At 31.2% G+C, this 20004-nt stretch overlaps 2 protein-coding genes across 4 annotated transcripts; one reads left to right on the top strand and one right to left on the bottom strand.

The window, feature by feature from the left end:
• Window positions 1–1254: 1254 nt before the first annotated feature.
• On the top strand, window positions 1255–6726 carry LOC18039838 (pentatricopeptide repeat-containing protein At5g42310, chloroplastic). 3 transcript variants are annotated; one of them, XR_002904913.1, is made up of 6 exons: window positions 1255–2976; window positions 5035–5187; window positions 5316–5387; window positions 5508–5610; window positions 5708–6552; window positions 6712–6726. XR_002904913.1 is itself a non-coding variant. In XM_006428443.2 (5 exons), coding segments are annotated over exons 1-5 (1545 nt in total). In that variant the 5' UTR covers window positions 1255–1761; the 3' UTR covers window positions 5710–6719. The 3 variants fall into 3 exon arrangements, 1 of the variants encoding a protein (XP_006428506.1); XR_002904912.1 differs by having other exon boundaries at window positions 5708–5761; window positions 5850–6719; XM_006428443.2 differs by having other exon boundaries at window positions 5708–6719.
• A 1524-nt stretch (window positions 6727–8250) lies between these two features.
• LOC18038427 (late embryogenesis abundant protein At5g17165) lies at window positions 8251–10928 on the bottom strand. The gene is made up of 2 exons (XM_006428442.2): window positions 10660–10928; window positions 8251–8771 (listed from the first exon to the last, which is right to left on the bottom strand). Exons 1-2 carry the CDS (start codon window positions 10752–10754, stop codon window positions 8495–8497), a joined length of 372 nt encoding a protein of 123 aa, XP_006428505.1. The 5' UTR covers window positions 10755–10928; the 3' UTR covers window positions 8251–8494.
• Between the last annotated feature and the right edge of the window lie 9076 nt (window positions 10929–20004).

The following is a 20004-nucleotide window of genomic DNA, read 5'->3' as shown; positions in this document are numbered from 1 at the left end:
ACAAATTCATAAAAAAAGGCTACAAACTAGCATCTAAAAATAACAATTACCATTTCATATTATCATTCAACACAAGCTCCAAGAGAAGATTTTTATTTATTTACCATCACTAGTTGCCATCCAACACGATTCGTACAATAATGATTAAGATTAATATTTTCTAAAGAATGCTACTTTTTAAACACTAATCCAAAGAATAAACTTATAATAATGAAATAATCGATACATTAGATTAAAGAATAATAGTCTATACAAAATTATAATCAGTATATAATAATCCATGAATTGAGTTAAAGAAATGTAGTTGATAATATCTTCATCTACGGAGAATTTGCTCACCGTTGATTTCCCTTTAGTTTGGATTTCCTTTATTTTAGGTTATGACTTTAGTAAGGGCTTAGGTTGTTAGGTATGTTACAACTTACACACATGTTTATATTTTACATTATTTACTTTATATTTTTTTAGATTTAAATATTTTTTAATTAAAATTAAATAAAAATATTTAAAAAATTACGGGTTGGCAGATATCTATGCGGATATCCGTCGAATATTTTGCTAATACCAAATCCACCCGCACCCTAGTGTGGGTTTTAATTTATAATACCAAACTCGCCCGCAACCCACAAAATTATCTGCTATGGGCGTATTTTGACGGGTGAGTTTGGATCAATTTGTGGATTTACATGTACCATTGTCATCCCTACTTCACAATCGTCTTTACATTTTTTTTTTTTCTCTTTCATTTCTACTCGTAACTCTCTACTTCCTTTAACCATATTATAGCTGCTTTGAACTTGCATAAAACTTCTCTTGCACAACCTTTTACGAAATTTATTTCACCATAAGAATTTAAGGGAATATGAAAATTGATTGTTCCTCTTTGACAAACATTCAAACTCGCACTTCTCCTTGGTAATGGCCATGGTAATTGATGATAAACTTTTCTTGTTTCCTTGATTTTTCATTGTATATTTTTAATTTTTTATTATTATTGAATGTCACACCTAATTAACATATGTTGAAGCTTTGTCAAATTGAAATTTTTCTTTTTATTTTTCTGATTGTTTGAGAAATTGCAAATGTAAAAGGGTTTAAGAGTTAAAGCGAGAGAGAAAAAGATTAAAGAACAAAGGGAAACTTGAGAGACCGAAGACAGGAAAAAAAAAACAAAAGAAAGAAAGGATGTGGAGGGGAGAAAATAATAAATAAAAAAATGGATGTTATTTTTCATTTAATCAGTCTAATCTTAACGAATCCCCTTTACTTCCGTAATTATTTTATTGTGTACAAAGACTCTTTCTTGCTTGTGCTATCAAAATTTACTCCCCGACACCACTACAAAATCCGTAACTCGTCCGGCTCTACTGCCAACGCCACTGTCTCCGTAACCAGTGAGAATTAATGCTAAGTTGCCGCTGAAAACTCTAGCTCTGCTGTTTTCTCTTCTACGGAAGCCAAATCTTCACGTGCTTAGAGGGTATGTGAACTTGAAGAAACTGCAATTCATGTCAATTTTGAGCTTGAATAATTTTTCATTTTCGAAAATAAATGGGATGGACCTTCTCGTTGCAACAAAGGCATTGACATGACCGGATTCCACCATCTCTTTTTATATTAATTACTTAATTACGGTCAGCCTTCCAAACAAAACAAAATAACAAATTTCACCACTGCTTGTTAGTTTAAGGACAAAATTTGAGGTTTTGTGGTTCTGGGTTTGTAGTAGTAGCTACAATCTTTAGAATAAAATCTATCCTCATGTTCAATCTCAAGACGATTTCACTTTTACCAATTCATGGCACATCTCCTCTCTCGGTGTTTTTTTCGACTCATAGCAGTAGCAGAGAACATGCAGGACACAAGTTAAATTCATCTTGCCATTCTGGTATGAGAAGATGTGTCAAAGAGGGTTATGCTTATAGTTTGGGCAACAAGAACTTAAGCATAAAGTCCCCTGATGGTTCTAATTCCGGAGAGGAATTTTCAGGCAATTCGTACAATAAGTCAATTCAATATTGCTGCAAACTTGGTGACATTGATGAGGCTATGGCTCTTCTTGCTCAAATGCAGGCTTTGGGTTTTCATCCCAGTTCGATTTCCTACGCTTCATTGATTGAGGCTCTAGCAAGTGTTGGTAGAACTTTGGAAGCGGATGCCATTTTCCAAGAGATGGTTTGCTTTGGCTTCAACCCTAAACTTAGATTTTACAATATTTTGCTAAGAGGGTTTTTGAAGAAAGGCCTTCTAGGACTTGGGAGTAGACTTTTGATGGTAATGGAAGATATGGGAATTTGTAGAAACCAAGAAACATACGAGATTCTATTAGATTATCATGTGAATGCTGGGCGGTTGGATGATACATGGTTGATAATCAACGAGATGAGGAGCAAGGGGTTTCAATTGAACTCATTTGTGTATGGTAAGGTTATTGGTCTTTATAGAGACAATGGCATGTGGAAGAAAGCTGTAGGAATTGTTGAAGAGATTAGAGAGATGGGTTTGTCGCTAGATAGGCAGATTTATAACAGTATTATTGATACATTTGGGAAATATGGCGAGTTGGTCGAGGCACTAGAAGTATTTGAGAAAATGCGACAAGAATCTATAAGGCCTGATATAGTGACTTGGAATTCTTTGATACGGTGGCACTGTAAGGCTGGAGATGTTGCTAAGGCACTTGAGTTGTTTACACAAATGCAGGAACAAGGTTTTTATCCTGATCCAAAAATTTTTATTACTATCATTAGCTGTTTAGGAGAGCTGGGGAAGTGGGATGTGATAAAGAAAAATTTTGAGAATATGAAGGATAGGGGGCATGGAAAAATTGGGGCCATTTATGCTATTTTGGTTGATATTTATGGGCAGTATGGGAGATTTCGTGATCCTGAAGAGTGCATAGCTGCTCTGAAGTTGGAAGGTCTTCAACCATCGGGGAGCATGTTTTGCATCTTAGCAAATGCTTATGCTCAGCAGGTGCAGTTCCACTTTATCATCTAACTTTAAGCTTCTAGTCTTCATTTGTCATATATTAAATTTAAGTTACAGTACCAGTTAATTATTAGCTTCTGATCTTTGTGTTTTAGTTTACACATGTATGGCATATTATTCTTGTTCAGAAATGGACTGGAATTATTAGTATAATGCAAATTAGGCAGACTGAAAGATCACGCGACAACTTATGATATACTAGGATAAACCATAAAAATTATACTTATTAATTGTCCCATTACTCTGTGCAGGCCTCACCATTATTTTAGCCATCAACTAAGTCACTTGCAAGTTGCGAGATAACAGTTTTATGTCTTAGATTGATCAATATAATTATTTAGTTGCATTTTTATCGAAAAGTACCTTTTTCATTGTTTTAACTTTTAAGCTATTAGATCTACTATAAACATTGTTACTTATTGATGTCATTTTTAAAACAATCAATAGTTAAGATGTCATTTTTTTAAAGCACTCAATAGTTAAAAGAATTCCTTTTGTTTTTAAATTATTTTTACATTTCTGTAATGAGTAGGGCACACCAGAAATAATTAGGACTGAAACAATTAGGTGGATGAACATTTTCTTCAAGGTTGTTAGGTTTGGGATTCATAATCGGTTGATTAAGTCTTTAGGTTTATTGGGGTCAATATACCTGCACTGCAAATGTATTGTGAATTTGATGTTAAGATTATCTTCAATATCTTTAGTAGATAGCTTTCAATGTTTTACCATGGTAAGAGAAATTTTTTTCTTCTGCACGATGTGCAAACTCTATTAATCAGCTTTATTGTGTTATAGGAAGACGAAGAGTGAGTGATTTTTCAGAATATTTGAAGAGCTTCGTCTTTTTGCTGCCACTAGCTCCTTCCTCTATTTCCCTTTCTTCTCTTCTTCATTGGTTTTTGGTTCTATCCTTATTCTCTTCTTTATCCTCTGCTACTTTTTCTCCATGACTCTCTCCCTCTATTAGTTGGAAGTCTTCTTTTTGCTTCTGTTTTATCCTTTTTTTGTGTATGTTCGTTCTTTTTTGCATCATTAGTCTTCTTGTATCAAATAAGGGGAAAACAAATCACAACAATACTTGGTTCAAACTTTGTGTGTCATTATGATGATGAAATGCAAGCCTTACCACATCCATTATTTATGCTTGATGCAACACTGGGGGATTTGGGAACTAAGGTTAGAGATCGGAGATTAATTTCTAGTGCGAAAGGAAATTGTTTAATGGTGAAAATTGAGACATTGTAAAGTGATCGTCTGTAGGCCAAGCTAGGTTAGTTTCGTAGTCATGTTTATTTTCCTTATTTTAGTTGCTTATTATATTTGTAGTTTTAGTTCTCTTTTGCTTAGTTTTATGGCCTCCATAAATAGGCCCTTATGTTTCTCTTTTGATTCAATCTTTTGGATAAATTATTGATTATTGGAATAAATTTATTTCCCCTTTCAATTTCTCTGATTTTTCAACCTTTTCTTCTCTGTCTCTTTTCTTTCATCTGTTGGTTCTATATGAATTTGGTATTGGAGCTATATCAGATTAGTAGTTACAATATTGATAGCAGTAGCTAAGCAGAAGAGTAAGCATGAATTTAATTAGTCAATAGATGGTTGAAAGTTAGCAAAATTATGTGGGGGCTTAGGGTTCCATGGTGTTGTTATTATCGGGTTAGAGATTGTCTAAGGACTTAATAGAGGATCAAGTAATTTGAACAGTTTTGGGAATAAAAATTGTGACGACAATACTTAGAAAAGCAGGCTAGCTTGTTCTTCTTTGGAGAGGACTATCAGAGATGGTAAACTGAAAATGACTTGAAATTCACAGCCTCTGGTAGCAATTAATAATCTGTTACTATAAACTGATCAGGAACATTCTATTTAAAATTGATGTGATAATAGTATGCAACTTTTACTTCACTTTCAACTTAGTGGATTTACCTAAATCAACATACTTGTGAAACCTTAAGCTTAACATTCTCATGAAAGTGTTCTCTTTTTTTTAAAAAAAAATATTCTGTTGAATAGTATGAAAGTGTTCTTTGTATACAGGGATTGTGTGAACAGACAGTTAAGGTACTTCAGCTCATGGAACCAGAAGGAATCGAGCCAAATCTGGTAATGCTGAATGTGTTGATTAATGCATTTGGAGTTGCAGGGAAATATAAGGAAGCACTATCCGTTTATCACCTTATGAAAGATATTGTAAGCCTTCTATTCATCAAATGAATAACAATCAAGTTCAAATAACACAGTTATGTTTGATTTCTTCATAATTTTGACATATGCTTCTTCACTCAGTTTCTAATGATAGTATTCTGGTGTCTCTGAAGGGTATTAGTCCTGATTTGGTGACATACAGTACGCTTATGAAAGCATTTATTAGAGCAAAGAAGTTCCATAAGGTGTTCAATTCTCCTGATTTGATTTGAATTCATTTACTCACATGGCAAAAGAAAGTTAGATACGTTTTGTGATAAACTTAAGGGACTCATTTGTTCACATGCTAGTTGTTTCCTTTCCAGGTACCTGAAATATACAAACAAATGGAATCTTCTGGATGCACTCCAGATAGGAAGGCCAGGCAGATTTTACAATCGGCATTAGTGGTCCTTGAGCAGAGACGTTGTAAGCAAAGATTGGAAATATTTGTGTTCCATGTGTTGTTCTGCTTTGTAACCTAAATCCTACCTGATAATATTCTGTATGATGATAATCCTTTCAGGAATCCAGAATCATATTGCTTTAGCTAAATGAGTTCCTTGCTTGCTCCTTGCTGGTAACATCCTCGTTTCCTGGACTGGAATGGCTTTACCTGATTGGTTCTCTTTTCAATTTTGAAAATCTGGCAAACATGGTTCTGATAGGAATGCTGGAGTTTGTGTCGTTGGAAAATCAATCCAGGAATTCTATAATGACAGCAGCAGTTTTGTTCATGATCATCTCTAAATAGTTTTTGCTGTTTGGACAAGTGAGATTGCTGAATAGGGTAAGACATGCAGATGAATTTGTAGAGAGAGAGCAGCTTGTTATTTTGATTATTTGTCTCTGATACAGGGATTAGAATACAGAGGAAATTGATTATTGTTCCACAATGGCAGAGGAGTTTTTCAACTGGTGAAAAATTCAGTGGATGAAATTGAGTATGCTTTAAGATGAGAAACTTCTTAAGTTTCTAGTACAAAGTTCTTCCGCTATCTGAATTTGCATTTGCCAAGAAATTGAATTCTAACTTTTACTATTTGGGAAATGGGATTGGAAGTATCTTACTTGACTGAGTTTTTTGCATAGATTTGGTTGCTTATTGGAAGATGTTTCAAGTTATGAGAATTTTTTGACTCAAAAGAATAATGTATTAGCAGTTGGAAGCAGAAAATAAAATTGCGACTATTTGGCTGCCCCCCGGAGAAGAGCTAATTACTGGTAGGAGCTCTCAGTTTATGAGTCAGAGTATTTCAGAAGACCAATGTTTTACACTACAATATAAATATAGTAGGTCAAGTGTAGGAATCAGGGAAACTGCAAAAATAGGTTCCTTGAATGCTCTTAAGTCCTGACTGCATGGACTAGGTATGTTAATCATCAGTTTTTGATATTATCGGATCTTATTTATTCTTCATGTTGTTTTTCCTAAAATGGCAACATAGAGAAATTTCACTAGACCTATATCATTTTCATTGTCAAAATTCCTAGTCCTATTGTACTGATAATTAAAGACACACCTTTCAGTTGTATTACTTCGGGCACTCCATGGACTGTTATCATGTTCAGACATTCCTCTGGGTAATTCGGTTTACGTTTCTTCACTAGCTTGGTTAACATGAAAGAGTAACAAGTGAAGGATGTCATAAGAGTTATAAAAATACATCCTTTATCTAGATTGAAATATGTTAGAGCAACTCTTTTTTTAGTGAAAAAGCAGATTTGAAACCGTAGTGTATTTCAATTCTTTAATACATATATATGGCTGTTGTCAACAAAGAGACATTATGACGACACCTTTGTGTTCATCTTATTCTATTTCCTTATGTTTTATAGCATTTCACAATCTAGACTTGAATTGGATAATATATTAAAGGTGATTACACACACACACACACATATATGTATATTGTGTGTTTGCCTCTTGAAAGTTACTGACTTTTCAGATGATTAATTCTTTCTGTATTATTGAGGAAGCCTGTTTCTCTTTATCATTACTGGTGGTTGCAGATTAAGCTAGGGAAATGGAATATATTCACGTTGGACACCTTTTATAAATTTAAAGTAAGGGCATCTCTCTTTGGACTAGTTGATTCTGATATTTTCTATTCTTGTTTAAAATTTCATGCACATTATGGATAGTCACCCAGTTGCTTTTAGGAAAAAATTGTTTCAGGAAGAGTTTAGATCTGTGTATGCATGGATAATTGTCCAAAATCTTCTTCAAGAAATATTATATTTTTCCTAGAGCATCGTCATAGTTCATTGATGACGCTTTTATTCAGAATTTTAGGACTGCGTTAATTGAACATTGCATATGAAACATGGGAAATATATGGTAGTCATCTGTGTTTCGATGCGTATGAAGCAAGGGAAATGTATGGCAGCGTGTGTCTGTTTCAGCACACCAAACTCGTAGTTGTGGAAATTTAAGACCCTTTTGCTTTCCCTTTTTTGTCAAGGTTATTCGGCTTGCCCAGGTGAATTCCGGACAAAGTAGCCCTCTTGTTTTCTTTTACCCTGAAAGCCAGCTTCCGCCACCTATATTTTACTTTATTGCCATTTACCAAGAAGTGCGGGACCGGGAATATGAATGAAAGAAAACATAATTGGTTATTCTCTTCATGAGCTCCACATTTCCATATGCTGCTCGTAATCTTGTATCATAAAAAAATGTCCACGAACTAGCTTTGCCGACTTCAAAGACTTGAACCGAAAGGTATGCATTGCCAAAGATAATGGAGCAAATCATGAAATCAAAATATGTTTTTTAAAATACCGAAATGGGATTCAATCTTCATCTAGCTATTCTTCAAAGTCCCAAGCAAATTTATTTATGATATGATATTACATAGTGACTGTTAAATGGGAGTGTTTGATAGCCATTCACAACAATGACTATTTGCCATTCTAATTTTACCATTTTTGGGCTCCTTTTGCTAGTTGGTCAAAGTCTCCTATCATCATCTTTTCAGGAAAAGTAATAGTAAATCGAAACCATAGAAATAAACGATTTGAAGATACCAACCATCACTAGAATAACAAGAAAAGTATTTTAGAGCAAAATATCTCAAACTCAAAAGACGCATCCCACACGGTTACATTAATGCATTACCATGTTTAGCTTCCAAAAGTCATGAGTTTGCACATATCAACAAAACATTACAATGCCCATAGAAATGCTATAAGTTCGCAAATAACATCTCTGAAACCAACAATATATTGAACATCAACGGTAATATTCAACTGCACTTTTATTATAATTAGTAGTAGAATAGTAGACCAGGCACACGAGACGAGTCGTGGTGCTTTAAGTATGGTTAGGCTTCTCCAAGTCTTCCAGACTTGTGGGGCGGAACCAGGCTTTCTCCTCCAAGACAGATTCGTCGCGACCATTTGCAGGCGAGGAGTGAAAGCCACCTTCCGTGCCTGCAGCCTCAGTGCCACTGGCAGGTCCAAACACTCCGGTTTGTGGGTTTGGCTCCCAGTATTTCTCAGACTGGGGCTCGATCACATCATCCGGAACAACACTAGGCCGTACCTGTTCATCAACGTTCTTGTCATATGCTGATGTGTGCCCAAATCTCCTGCAGAAAAATCACCATAAATTATCAAGTCTAAAAAGATTTTATAGTCAATTGTAATAATTCTCACAAAATAAATTATGATGCCCAAGATTAAAAGCATTGGCAATCAAACAAGTTGAGATTAGATATTTGGCAAATGGGGCATTAATAGTGTGAAACCTTAACTAGTCAAATATTAAATCTAAATAAATATCCCACAAATCCTATTACTATGGATACATGGCTAAGAAATCAATTAGTCACAGTTATTTCTATAAATCAATCAAACATTTTATGAAAGCATCTGAAAATATTTTTGCTTATGAATAATGATGCATACTAAGTAGTTCAGAAAGTATCTCACCTATGTTTAAAAAGAGATAATCATAAATATATTTGTATAAATATTTAAACTCAAAGAATTTATTAGAAGTGGAAAGACTTCAAAAAAAATTCATCTAATTCCACAAAAGCATAAAAAATTAATTATGACCAAGCACATTTCAAATTACATTATAAATTTTATACAAACCAAAATAAACTTACCTCTAATTCTTTAAACACCAATAAAAGTTTATGAAAATAATTTACACCCATATTTTATGATAAAAATTTGTGTGGACTGAACTTGTTAAGGTGTTATGTCAAGTGAATTAAACTCTATTAATTGACAAAGCTGCAGACTTTATAAAAAAAAATTCCATTTTTAATTTCTTAGGTCCCATAAACATTAAAACAATAGGTCGACAAAATAAAAAAATAAAAATTTACCTAGCCTACCTACTCCACTAAGCAGAATTTGATTAGTCGAACATATCACCTTAACATGTCATAACCTAGAAGATTGTACACTTACGGGGGCAACTTTGTAAATTCCCCAGAGAGCACTGACATTAAATTAGAAAGAGTAGCATCGGTTTGGGTGCAGACCACGTGGAATTGAGTTGGGAGCTGATCTGTTTCGGTAAATTCTTCTCATTTCTTAATTCTCAATTCTCAATTCTCAATGCCCAAACCCAATAAGCGTGTTTTTCACGTGATCAGCATATGACTGAACCAGATAAGGACTCACAACCGACCCTACATACTTTGTTCCATCTCCCGATTATCAATTAACAGTTTTTTTATTACACATCATCTTCCATTCTTTTCTTTCCAAATGATATAAAATTCAGATATTTTTCTCATTTACATGAGAATTTAACATTGAATCAAGTTTACGAGTTCATTTATTGTAATCATAAAAATTAGTAGCTAAATCTTTTACATTTAGTCTATTGTATAGTCGGAAGGTGAGATCACAATTAGTCAGCACAAAAATAAATTAGAAAATTGATTCAAAACTTAGATTTTTTCAAATTGACCCAAAACTTGGATCTTTCTGAAAAATCACGTAGCATCTAGATCAAAGATTTCTAGTCCAAAATCTAGAAGAAAGTCAAGAAACCCTCGGTAAGTTATAAAAAAAAAAAATAGTCCCAGCATATTGGTCGCTTACTTTATAAAAACAGAAAATTAAATTTGGGCTTTTTTCAGTTTGTCAAAAGAGAGAAACGAATGAGTAAATCACCAAAATACCCAAAATGGACAAATGTCATATTACTATTGGGTGTGCTAGTCTGTCGTTTTTACAAACCAACAACAACAGCAGCAGCAACCTGCGTACGGCACAAAAATACACAATGGCAGAAGGGCTACCGTCCAAAACTCCATCCACAAACACTAGCAATATCTACTATCTAAAGACGTAAATTGGATGAGTGAGCGATGAATGATTCTCAAAAGCCTAAACAATGTTTTTTTTTTTTTAAGTAAAAAAAAAGTATGACTGATCAACGGCTGAGATCAGATCATATAAAAATTGATTCTGAAATCGTAGCAGAAGAATCTACAATAATTAAGGACAAACCTGGCAGTGGCAGAAGGATCGCGCTTGAAGATATGGTTAGCCAGTCGTTTCCCCAAGGTAGCGATCTCTCGAGTGCTCTTCGAATTAGCTGCCATACAAGTAAAATCACTTTTCTAGCAAAAGCGACGCTGTAGCCACCAGCAGGGTGCAGTAAGTGCTTAGTGGAATTGAAGAAACTAAAAGGAAAGGGCGAAAGGGAAACAGATTGGATAAACGAGCAGAGTCTTACACTACCTATATATACAACAGTCACACCATCATCATGTCTATTCTAGTAAATTACATTATTTGTTGTCGTTTTTTCAGCCTTAATTTAAATAATAATAATAATAATAATCTTCGTTGCGTGGTCCGCTCATCACCTACTCGCCAGTACGACTTGTCGTACTGGATTTGTTCTTTTTTAGGTTCAATCACGCCGTTAAGTTAGGCTAACTGGATTTTTTCTGTTCGTACCGACTTCTGATGCGGTTCATAAAAGAATATTCCAATCTTTGTCAAAGCTATATGACGTGTACTTTGACGGCGTTAAGTGAGTTAGTTGCGCAAAAGCGTGCGCATTGTTTGTTGTCATGTCGTTTGGTGAAATGAACTATTTTAGTATTCAAAAATAGTAAATTAAATTAAAAAAGCGAAATTGATCAATAATAGGAGCCGCCTATGTTGCAACAGTTGCAACATACCACTACTTTTGTCATTTTGTAATTTAACCATTGGATCCAAGGGCAAGAATGGTAAAAGCAAATCCAACGGCAGGGTGTATTTATTTTAGTTTTTTTCATTGCAATCCCTCTTATGTTTTGAAATGTCCGGAAAAAATATAATTATTATTATTTTATTTATTAGATTAGTTGTTAAATGATATGAATAAGGAATAAGTATGAAATTTAAGAGGACTTTTATTATTGATATTAGGCAATTACAATGCATGGTTTAATACTCGTTTATTTATTCCACAAATTCATAAATATTTCGTAATTTATTAATTATTACTATCATTTTTAGATCTACTCTCATTATTTAAATTTATTAATAATTATATATTAATTATTATTTTTATATTAATTATTAATATATAAATATAATATAATATAATATATTTGTAATATTATAATTATCATAGTAAAAATAAAAATATAATTTAAATATATTTAATGTTTCAATTAAGACAAAAGTTAGCACACTGTAGTGAATTATATAATTGGCTACAATCTAACTTTTAAAACTTCCAAACATAGGTAAGTAATAAATTAATGTGAATAATATTATAACAATATACAATATTATGTTCTAAACACATTCTAATGGTGCGTTTATTAAATAAGAATTGAAATGAGCTAGAATTGTAATAAGGAATTTGAATTAAAATAAGTTATTTACTTGAGCTATAGGAATAGGAATCGGAATGAACAACATTCTCATTTATGTGTTTACTTTATTTTATAATTGAAATAGACTATTATAAGTTATTAAAATGCCATTTGTTAATTGTGTCCCTAATATTATTTGTATATATTATAATTAAACAATAATAATAATAAAACTAAAAATAATAATTATGACAATAATGTTAATTAAAACAAAAAATTAAAAAATTTAACAATAACAATAATAACAACAAAATTAACTGAAATAATAATATTAATAATGATAATAATAAAAATTATTAATAAGTTTTAATAATAATAGTAATAACAACAATAATTAATAATAATTAAAATAATAAAGTTAATATATTTTAATAAAAATAATTTTAATAATAACAAGATAAATATTAATATTAATGAATTAATTACAGTATAATAACAATTAAAATAATAAAAGAAATAAATTTTAATAATAATAATGACAGTAATAATCATAAATAATAATAATTAAAATAAATAAAAATAATAAAATTTAATAGAAATAATCTTATATAATAATAATGATATTAATAATAATAATAATAAATTAAAATTCTTTTCAAATGTCATTTTATTCCAAAAATGGACTTATATGTAAAAGTTTGTTACGTTTAGTGGCTATTGAATTTTGCAGAAAATATAAGGTAGTGTAGTGTAATCAAACACAAAATGACAAAAGTTGTTGTATGTTGCAACTGTTGCAACATAGGCGGACCCTCAATAATATATACGATAGGTCACGCAAGGACTCAAGTGTGCGTTAAATGATGCCTAAGAATATAAAGATTAATTTTGTTTCCTACAAATTCTTTAAAATTTTAGGATAAATGATTTGACACACTAAGAGTGTGTTTCGAATTGAAATTGAGCAGTTGTAACTTAAAAAATACAATATTAAAGTGTTTGGTAAACACTATCTGCTATAACTTATAAGATATGTTGAAATAGTTTTTAACCTGTATCAATAAAAATTTATTATATTTTTAATAATTTTGTCAAAATTATTATTTAAAATTTATATTTACTACAAATTATTAATTTTTATTTCATAATTATAATTTTTTTCACAGCCGCTATAACTTAAAAGGTACAGCACCTTAATTCCAAACAGAACTTAAATAAGATAGCATTAACTCTATTTATTACAAATTTGATCTTATGTACCCAACTTAGATGTTATAAGAGAGCCTTCGCAACTATACATGTGTGTATCGGATAAATGCTGTTGATGCAAATTTTTGGTTAACTAGAGAATTAATTTATATGGGGGCGATATAATAAAAGATACAGAGAGTTAACGTGGTTCGGCTTTTGGCCTACGTCGATAGGCTGAAAAAGATAAATATTTTATTAAGATCACACTTATAACTCAACTCTCCTTCTCTTTACTATATATTTTTTTTTCGATGCCTTACACTATGAGAGGCCTCTACTTTTATAGCCTTAAAGTTATTTTCTAACTTAAACTCTATGTAACTCTCTTCTATCCTCTAGGATTTTAATTACAAAATATTTCTACCTTTTCATAGGTTGTATCCGTGTCAAACTCTATTTAATTTGCTTCTGGACCAAGTAATATCCTTCTATTATCGACTTTTATTTTGCTGGGCTTGATTCGACGATAACTCGTTTATTTGGACTTGGCTTTTCTGATGTGCTCCATAATCTAGAACTAAGTCAAGGGCTCCATGGACCCATGACTTTTGCCATCCTCCTCTCCTGAGCCTATTTCTGGAGACCATGCTCTACTGGGAAGCATAATTCCTACTCCACATTCTTGGGGGAGCATAATTCATGCCCCCCATTCTTGGGGGCCGTGGTTCTGTTACTCCCCATTCCTGAGAGAGTATAATTCATGCTCCCCATTTTTGGAGGAGTATGGTTTTGCTACTCCTCATTCTTGGGGGAGCATAATTCCTACTCCCCATTCTTAGGAAAACATGGTTCTGCTGTTCTCCATTCTCGGTGAAGAATAATTCATGCTCCCCATTTTTGAGGGAGTATGGTTTTGCTGCACCCCATTCTTGGGGGAATGCAAAGTATAAAAATAATAAAAAGAGCTCTTTAATTGTTTGGCTGCCAAGTGACTACCAAACATTATGAAATTAGAAAAGCAAATTGGAGCAATCGGTTGTCCCTAAATGAATACAATAATATTATAATATTTGTGTGTGTGTGTATTATACTTATATAATAATTAAATTTAATCAAATAAAAAGAATATAAAATAATATAATAATAAAAAATTAGTTTCATATTCAATGATAGTAATTTTAGGTTTGATGGGATTGTTTCCATATTCATTATACTTGAATATAATTAATTATATTATTGTAGGTTTATGATCATAAATTTCATGTTTACTGTAGTAATTTTTTAACATTAGTTTTATGTTTAATGGTTCTTACATCAATATTAATAGTAAGTGTTTCATATTTATTATACTATGATTTTCATGACTTATATGATTGCAAGTTTATAATCTTATGTTTCATATTTATTGCACAAACTTTTAGATAGCATTGGTTTCATGTTTGATGGCTGACTATTCAAGATTAATGGTTAATTTTTCAAAACGACTCAAGTGTGCTCTAAGAGGTTTCATGTTCAATGACTAATATTCTCTTGTTTGATGGTAAGTAATTTCAAATTACCATTAGTTTCATGTTTAATGTTCATAGTTCAACATCCAGTGCGGCTAGATCATCTCCTTTCCAGGGAGAGCTCATGCTTACTGAATATTTTGGTTTGACATCGCTTCACACCCAAAAAGAAGCGAGCTACAGTCGAGTTGAACTTGGTGCATTGGTTTTAGTTTCATGTACAAATTATATAGATTCAAAATAATGGTGTTAGTTTCATGAATAACTACCATTGCTACATGTTAATAGTCTCATGTTTCTTGATAGAATTAATGCCATCTTTAATTATTTTTGTTGCATATTGAATGATCTTGTTTCAAGTATCCATTAAATTGGTTTCAAGTCAATGATAAAATGTGTCAAGTAAACTAGTAATTATTGCACGTTAATGTTGATCGATTCCAAATAAACAACAATTTCATCTTTGATGGAGTTGATTTCATGTTTAATGCTTACGATTTCAAGTTTTTTTTGCCAGTTTCATTTGTATATTACAATATGTTGGAGTTTTATTGGTATTTCAAAATACTAATGTCCCACATTAGAGGAAAGTGAGAGCAATCCCTTTATATTTGATTTAAAATTAGTATTGTGTTTGATTTAATTAAGAATTAGAGTTAAATAAGTCAAATCTAGATGCAATTTGGATTATTTAAGTTGAATTAAATTATGAGACATATGAATAACTAATTCAAATTAAATAAGGAAAATGAGTGTCCAATTCAAATTATACTAGCAAAAGGATTTTAGAGTTTCTCTATATAAAAAGGAGGCATAAAAAAACCTTTAAAAAAGAACAAATTACCCTTCCTTCTATCTCATATTTTCTTTATCGATTTTCCTTCCATGAGGGTCCTGAAAATCTCTATGGATCCAGATGTTATTATTCCATTGTGTTTATGTCCTGTTGTTTTTCTTTTTCTTTTTCTTTTTAATATTACGTTATAAATCTTTTTGATAGAAGTTTATCGAGTCTTATCTCGCTGTTGTCTATTTTCTTCCACTACCATAGTTTGTGATTTATTTTTCTTTCTCTTATAGCCACAAGGCCCACAGTGGCTATACATGATGCAGCGCAGCTCGTGCGTCATCAACTGTTTTCATGATTCTTTGTTCTAGTTGTGACTCCAACAGCAGTCTCTTTGTGATAACTAGTTCAAAGTAATGTCAAATTCAATGATTGGCTAAGACACTGAAAGCGCAACACTTTTGGGTTTGTTTGCCAAATTTATTCAGTTTGGTCGCTGCCATTAGCGTTATTTTTTCTCCACGCGGCAAGGTTTAGAGTTTTTTTCCATATGGAATTCGTGCTTGAATTCTCCCATTTTCTTTTCTCCATTTGGTCAGCTGGCTTGGAGCTTCCGTGGCACGCTTTTTGTTTCTAGAAAAAAGAAGCAAAGGGTTCGGAGGAGCTGGAAAGTTGTTGGGGGCATTGGCTAGGGAAGGTTAAGTGTGTGCATTGGCAGTTGTTGGTTTCATATCATACAAGACATTAAAATAATATTGATTTCTCTTGTATTGTGCAGGCTAAATGGCTTTAAGTTTGATAATCTAAAGTATACGAATGAGTAGAAAGTTTTTACTAAAAACTTGGAATGAGGAAAACATGTCTTATGTTTGGATATTAGCGAGTACATTAGCTTCACAATGTATGACCAGATAAGGGCGAAGAGGAACAAATGCTCACTATTGAATCCCCAAAAGCCTCTTAACAATCATCAAAGAATTAACAAAAACATTGCAGCGATTATTGTAAGCCATACGCTATGTCAGAAGGTTGGCTGACCTGACCATGATTTATCCTCTTAAAAATTAAAGTTCATTCACATAAGCAAGCTTGTTTACTAAGGTGGACACAGATAAGCACTTTAAAAGATGTATTTTACTTTTAAAGAGAAATACTGGTTAAGCAGTGAAGGTAGGACTACAGCGACTTGTTGAAGGCACTAACATCTTACATTGTGACTTTATCTTGCATCAAGTTAAAGTTAAAGCTATGATTATTTTGAGATCTAGTTTAGCATGATTCTTTTTGGGAGAATTGTGTGAGATATACCTCATTTCCTCCAAAATACTTAATATATGCCTTAAATTATAACACTATTAAATTTTATACATATATACTTCAAAAAACTAGAGAAATTACAAAAATAACCACAACTAAATCCTTATAAAAGTGAAACTATATTCTCGAAGTTATGTAAATAGTCGAGAATACTCGACTTTAATTGAAATAAAAAATTATCTGAAAAATTATCGACTTTTTCAAGTAAGTCGAGTAAAGAGTCGAGAATACTCGACCTTAATTTAACCTTGCCCAACATTCATTCAGCAAAAATTCTCGACTTTTCATTAAAGTTCGGTAGCTGATTGAGAATACTCGACTTAAATTGAAATGAAAAATTTTCTTTTAATTAAGTCAGGTAAAAAGTTGAGTATACTCGACTTTAGTTATGTTATTATGTAGAAGTCATGAGAGAGAAAGAAAATGTAGATGGATGGTTTTTTTACGTTATTTTTGACTTTTTACACTTTCATGAGGTATATGTATATGTAATGGGGTATAGATTTGATATTTAAGGATAAATGAGGCATATTTAAATAAATAAATAAAAACCCTTCTTTTTTTTTAATCATTGTTCTTTTTAATTTAACTGGTGTTTTTTTTTTTTTTCACGCCTAAAAATCTCCTAAGTTCTAGATAAGTCTAGTTATGCAAGTGTGGAATTGTCTAGACATATATAAGTTGTAGAATGTCGTAGAGAATTCTAGAATCGGACCAAGCTTGTTCTCTTTAGCTCTTGATTCCCTGAGAGTCTGAAAATTTGTTTTGATGAACATAACATTTACAAGCGAACTATCGCTGGTTCTTATGCATGCAAGCACCTCCGGTTCTCTTTGCTGGTTCTTCTTTAAGCTACTTCTTCTTAGATCACCAGAAATTCGCCTCAGGTAACTTAAATAACATAGATCTAGTTTTTAATAGGGAATACTTTGTCCAAGTAAAATTCTTGTTCGAATTCTTCATTGCCTTTTTTTTTTTTTTTTCATCTGATAGCCCAAAACTTCCGAAGCACACTTTTTCTTTGTAGAAAATGAAGCACAGGAATTGAAGAAGCAAAAGAAAACATAAAAATTGGCAAGAAAGTATGCAAATTAGCTAAGAAAGTGTAGGTGGTTATAATACATAGGTAATTAAGATTCAACTACATAGTTTTAAAAGTAAGATTCAGCCTTATGTAATAAGAATCTAATGCCATTTTACATCTCAATTTTTGTGCTTCTTTTCAACTTTGAACCTTTAACAGGTATTAACATCTAAGTCAGATCCATAAAAATTAGAGAAAATAAATCTCAACCATTGGATGAAAAATGAAGATCCCTAAGAATATTTACCGTACAATGCACAAATTACTGGATTTAATTTTAAAATACATCGTTTTAAAATTAAGATTCAACCTTATTTAATAAGAATCTAATGTCATTTCGCATCTCAATTTTTGTGCTTTTTTTCAACTTTTAACTTTTAAAAGGCATTAACATCTAAGTCGGATCCATAAAAGTTAGAGAGAACAAATGTCAGCGTTGGATGAAAAAAAAAGATCCATTAGAATATTTACCGTACAATCCACAAATTACTAGATCTAATTTTGTTGTCTTAGGTCAATAGAGAAAGAAATATTTCATTTTCTCATATACTCTTGGAAAATAATTAGAGGGAACCTCAAGCAAAATCGGCGTCGGCAACAATGACGATAGATTAGTAGGAGACTATGGTGCCAATTGTTAAATTTCCAAGTGATATGGTTTTATTTGTTTTAAATTATGTTTTTACCCTACACAGCATCCCGTATTACTAAATTACGAGTGCGTTTAGAATTGAGGTGTTGTATCTTTTAAGCTATAATTGCTATGGAAAAAAAGCTGTAAGTATGAAACAAAAGTTAGCAATATATAGTAAATATAAATTTTAAATAATAATTTTGATAAAATTATTAAAGATATAATAGATTTTTCATTAGACAAGTGAAAAATTATATCAACATGTCTTTTGAACTACAACAGCTATTGTTTACCAAACACTTTAGTGCTATAGTTTTAAGCTACAGCTGTCCAACATCAATCTCAAATGCACCCTACATTAATCGTTACATAGCCATATTACTATATTGCCTTAATTGATACACAACCCAAAAGCATGGGTAGATATCAAGGGAAGAAACAATAATTAAGGAGTATTCTAACTAATTAGTATTATGATGATGTTGTTGGGTGTTAGATCTCCAATAATAAGTAAACATGAAGGATAATAAATATCAAGTCATTTTTAAACATGACAAAGACCTATAGTCTTTCTAAATTCTTTTGAGTTGTGTAACGTAAATTTTAAATTCTTTAACTAATGTTAGATATCTCAATATTTAAGTTTTAAGGATTATTTGTTTTCTAACTGAAGTATGAATCTTAATTTTTTTTAGATATTTACAATTTTATTTTGTTTGTTTCTTATTACTTATATATGATTATAAGATGTTTAGGTCTGAATAGAAAAAGTTAAATATTCTTATTTTTACTTCAACGGCAAAACATCTGAATGGAACTTTAATATTTTTTCTCATTAATACCCTATTAGATAAATTTAATTTCTATTATATAAATTATCCTTTTATTATTTCTTATTTATCCTTTTTTTGTACGTGTATTCAACTATTATTATTTTTTGTTTGGTCAATGAAAATTTTAAATATAATAGAACTTTAGGTGAATGTATTTTATAATAGGTCAATCTCTTTGTATTTATATTTACTATTTTTATAATAGATTTTGAATTTTATTTAATACATTAATTTTAATTCCAATGATTAAACAATTATTGATTGACTTATATGATTAACAAGAAAAAATATCAATATAATATACAAAAAAATAACATTATAAGTATCATATGTCAATGTAGAAAAGTATGTGTATTTGATATATATTTTACTTTTCATACTTTGTTAAGATAAAAATTATCAAGTTTTTTATTAATCAAATAATTTATTTATAAGTTGTCATGTGTTTATCTAATAAATAAAAGTATTGTTAATATTTATGAGGTTATTTATATTAAAATATCATATTTAAGATGTTTTTCTTTTGAAAAACAAACAAGTTAACACTTATATTTAGATATTGAAAAAAGAAAAAACAAACATATCATTCGGATATATGTATTCAAAATTATTCAGATTTTAGCCAAATTCAGACTCATTCAGATTTCAGATGAAAAAAATAAATACTACCTTAATTGAGTA

Source organism: Citrus clementina, unplaced genomic scaffold (assembly GCF_000493195.1).
Source record: "Citrus clementina cultivar Clemenules unplaced genomic scaffold, Citrus_clementina_v1.0 scaffold_6, whole genome shotgun sequence".
NCBI lineage: Eukaryota > Viridiplantae > Streptophyta > Magnoliopsida > Sapindales > Rutaceae > Citrus > Citrus x clementina.
Note: the sequence above shows the minus strand (reverse complement) of the source record. Positions and strands in the feature narration are given on the sequence as shown.

Coding starts and splice junctions, on each gene's coding strand:
- LOC18039838 (XM_006428443.2), top strand. CDS start 1,762: ATGTTCAATCTCAAGACGATTTCACTTTTACCAATTCATGGCACATCT. Junction 5,188..5,315: donor ATCACCTTATGAAAGATATT/GTAAGCCTTCTA, acceptor GTGTCTCTGAAG/GGTATTAGTCCTGATTTGGT. Junction 5,388..5,507: donor GAGCAAAGAAGTTCCATAAG/GTGTTCAATTCT, acceptor TTTCCTTTCCAG/GTACCTGAAATATACAAACA.
- LOC18038427 (XM_006428442.2), bottom strand. CDS start 10,754: ATGGCAGCTAATTCGAAGAGCACTCGAGAGATCGCTACCTTGGGGAAA. Junction 8,772..10,659: donor GATCCTTCTGCCACTGCCAG/GTTTGTCCTTAA, acceptor ATTTTTCTGCAG/GAGATTTGGGCACACATCAG.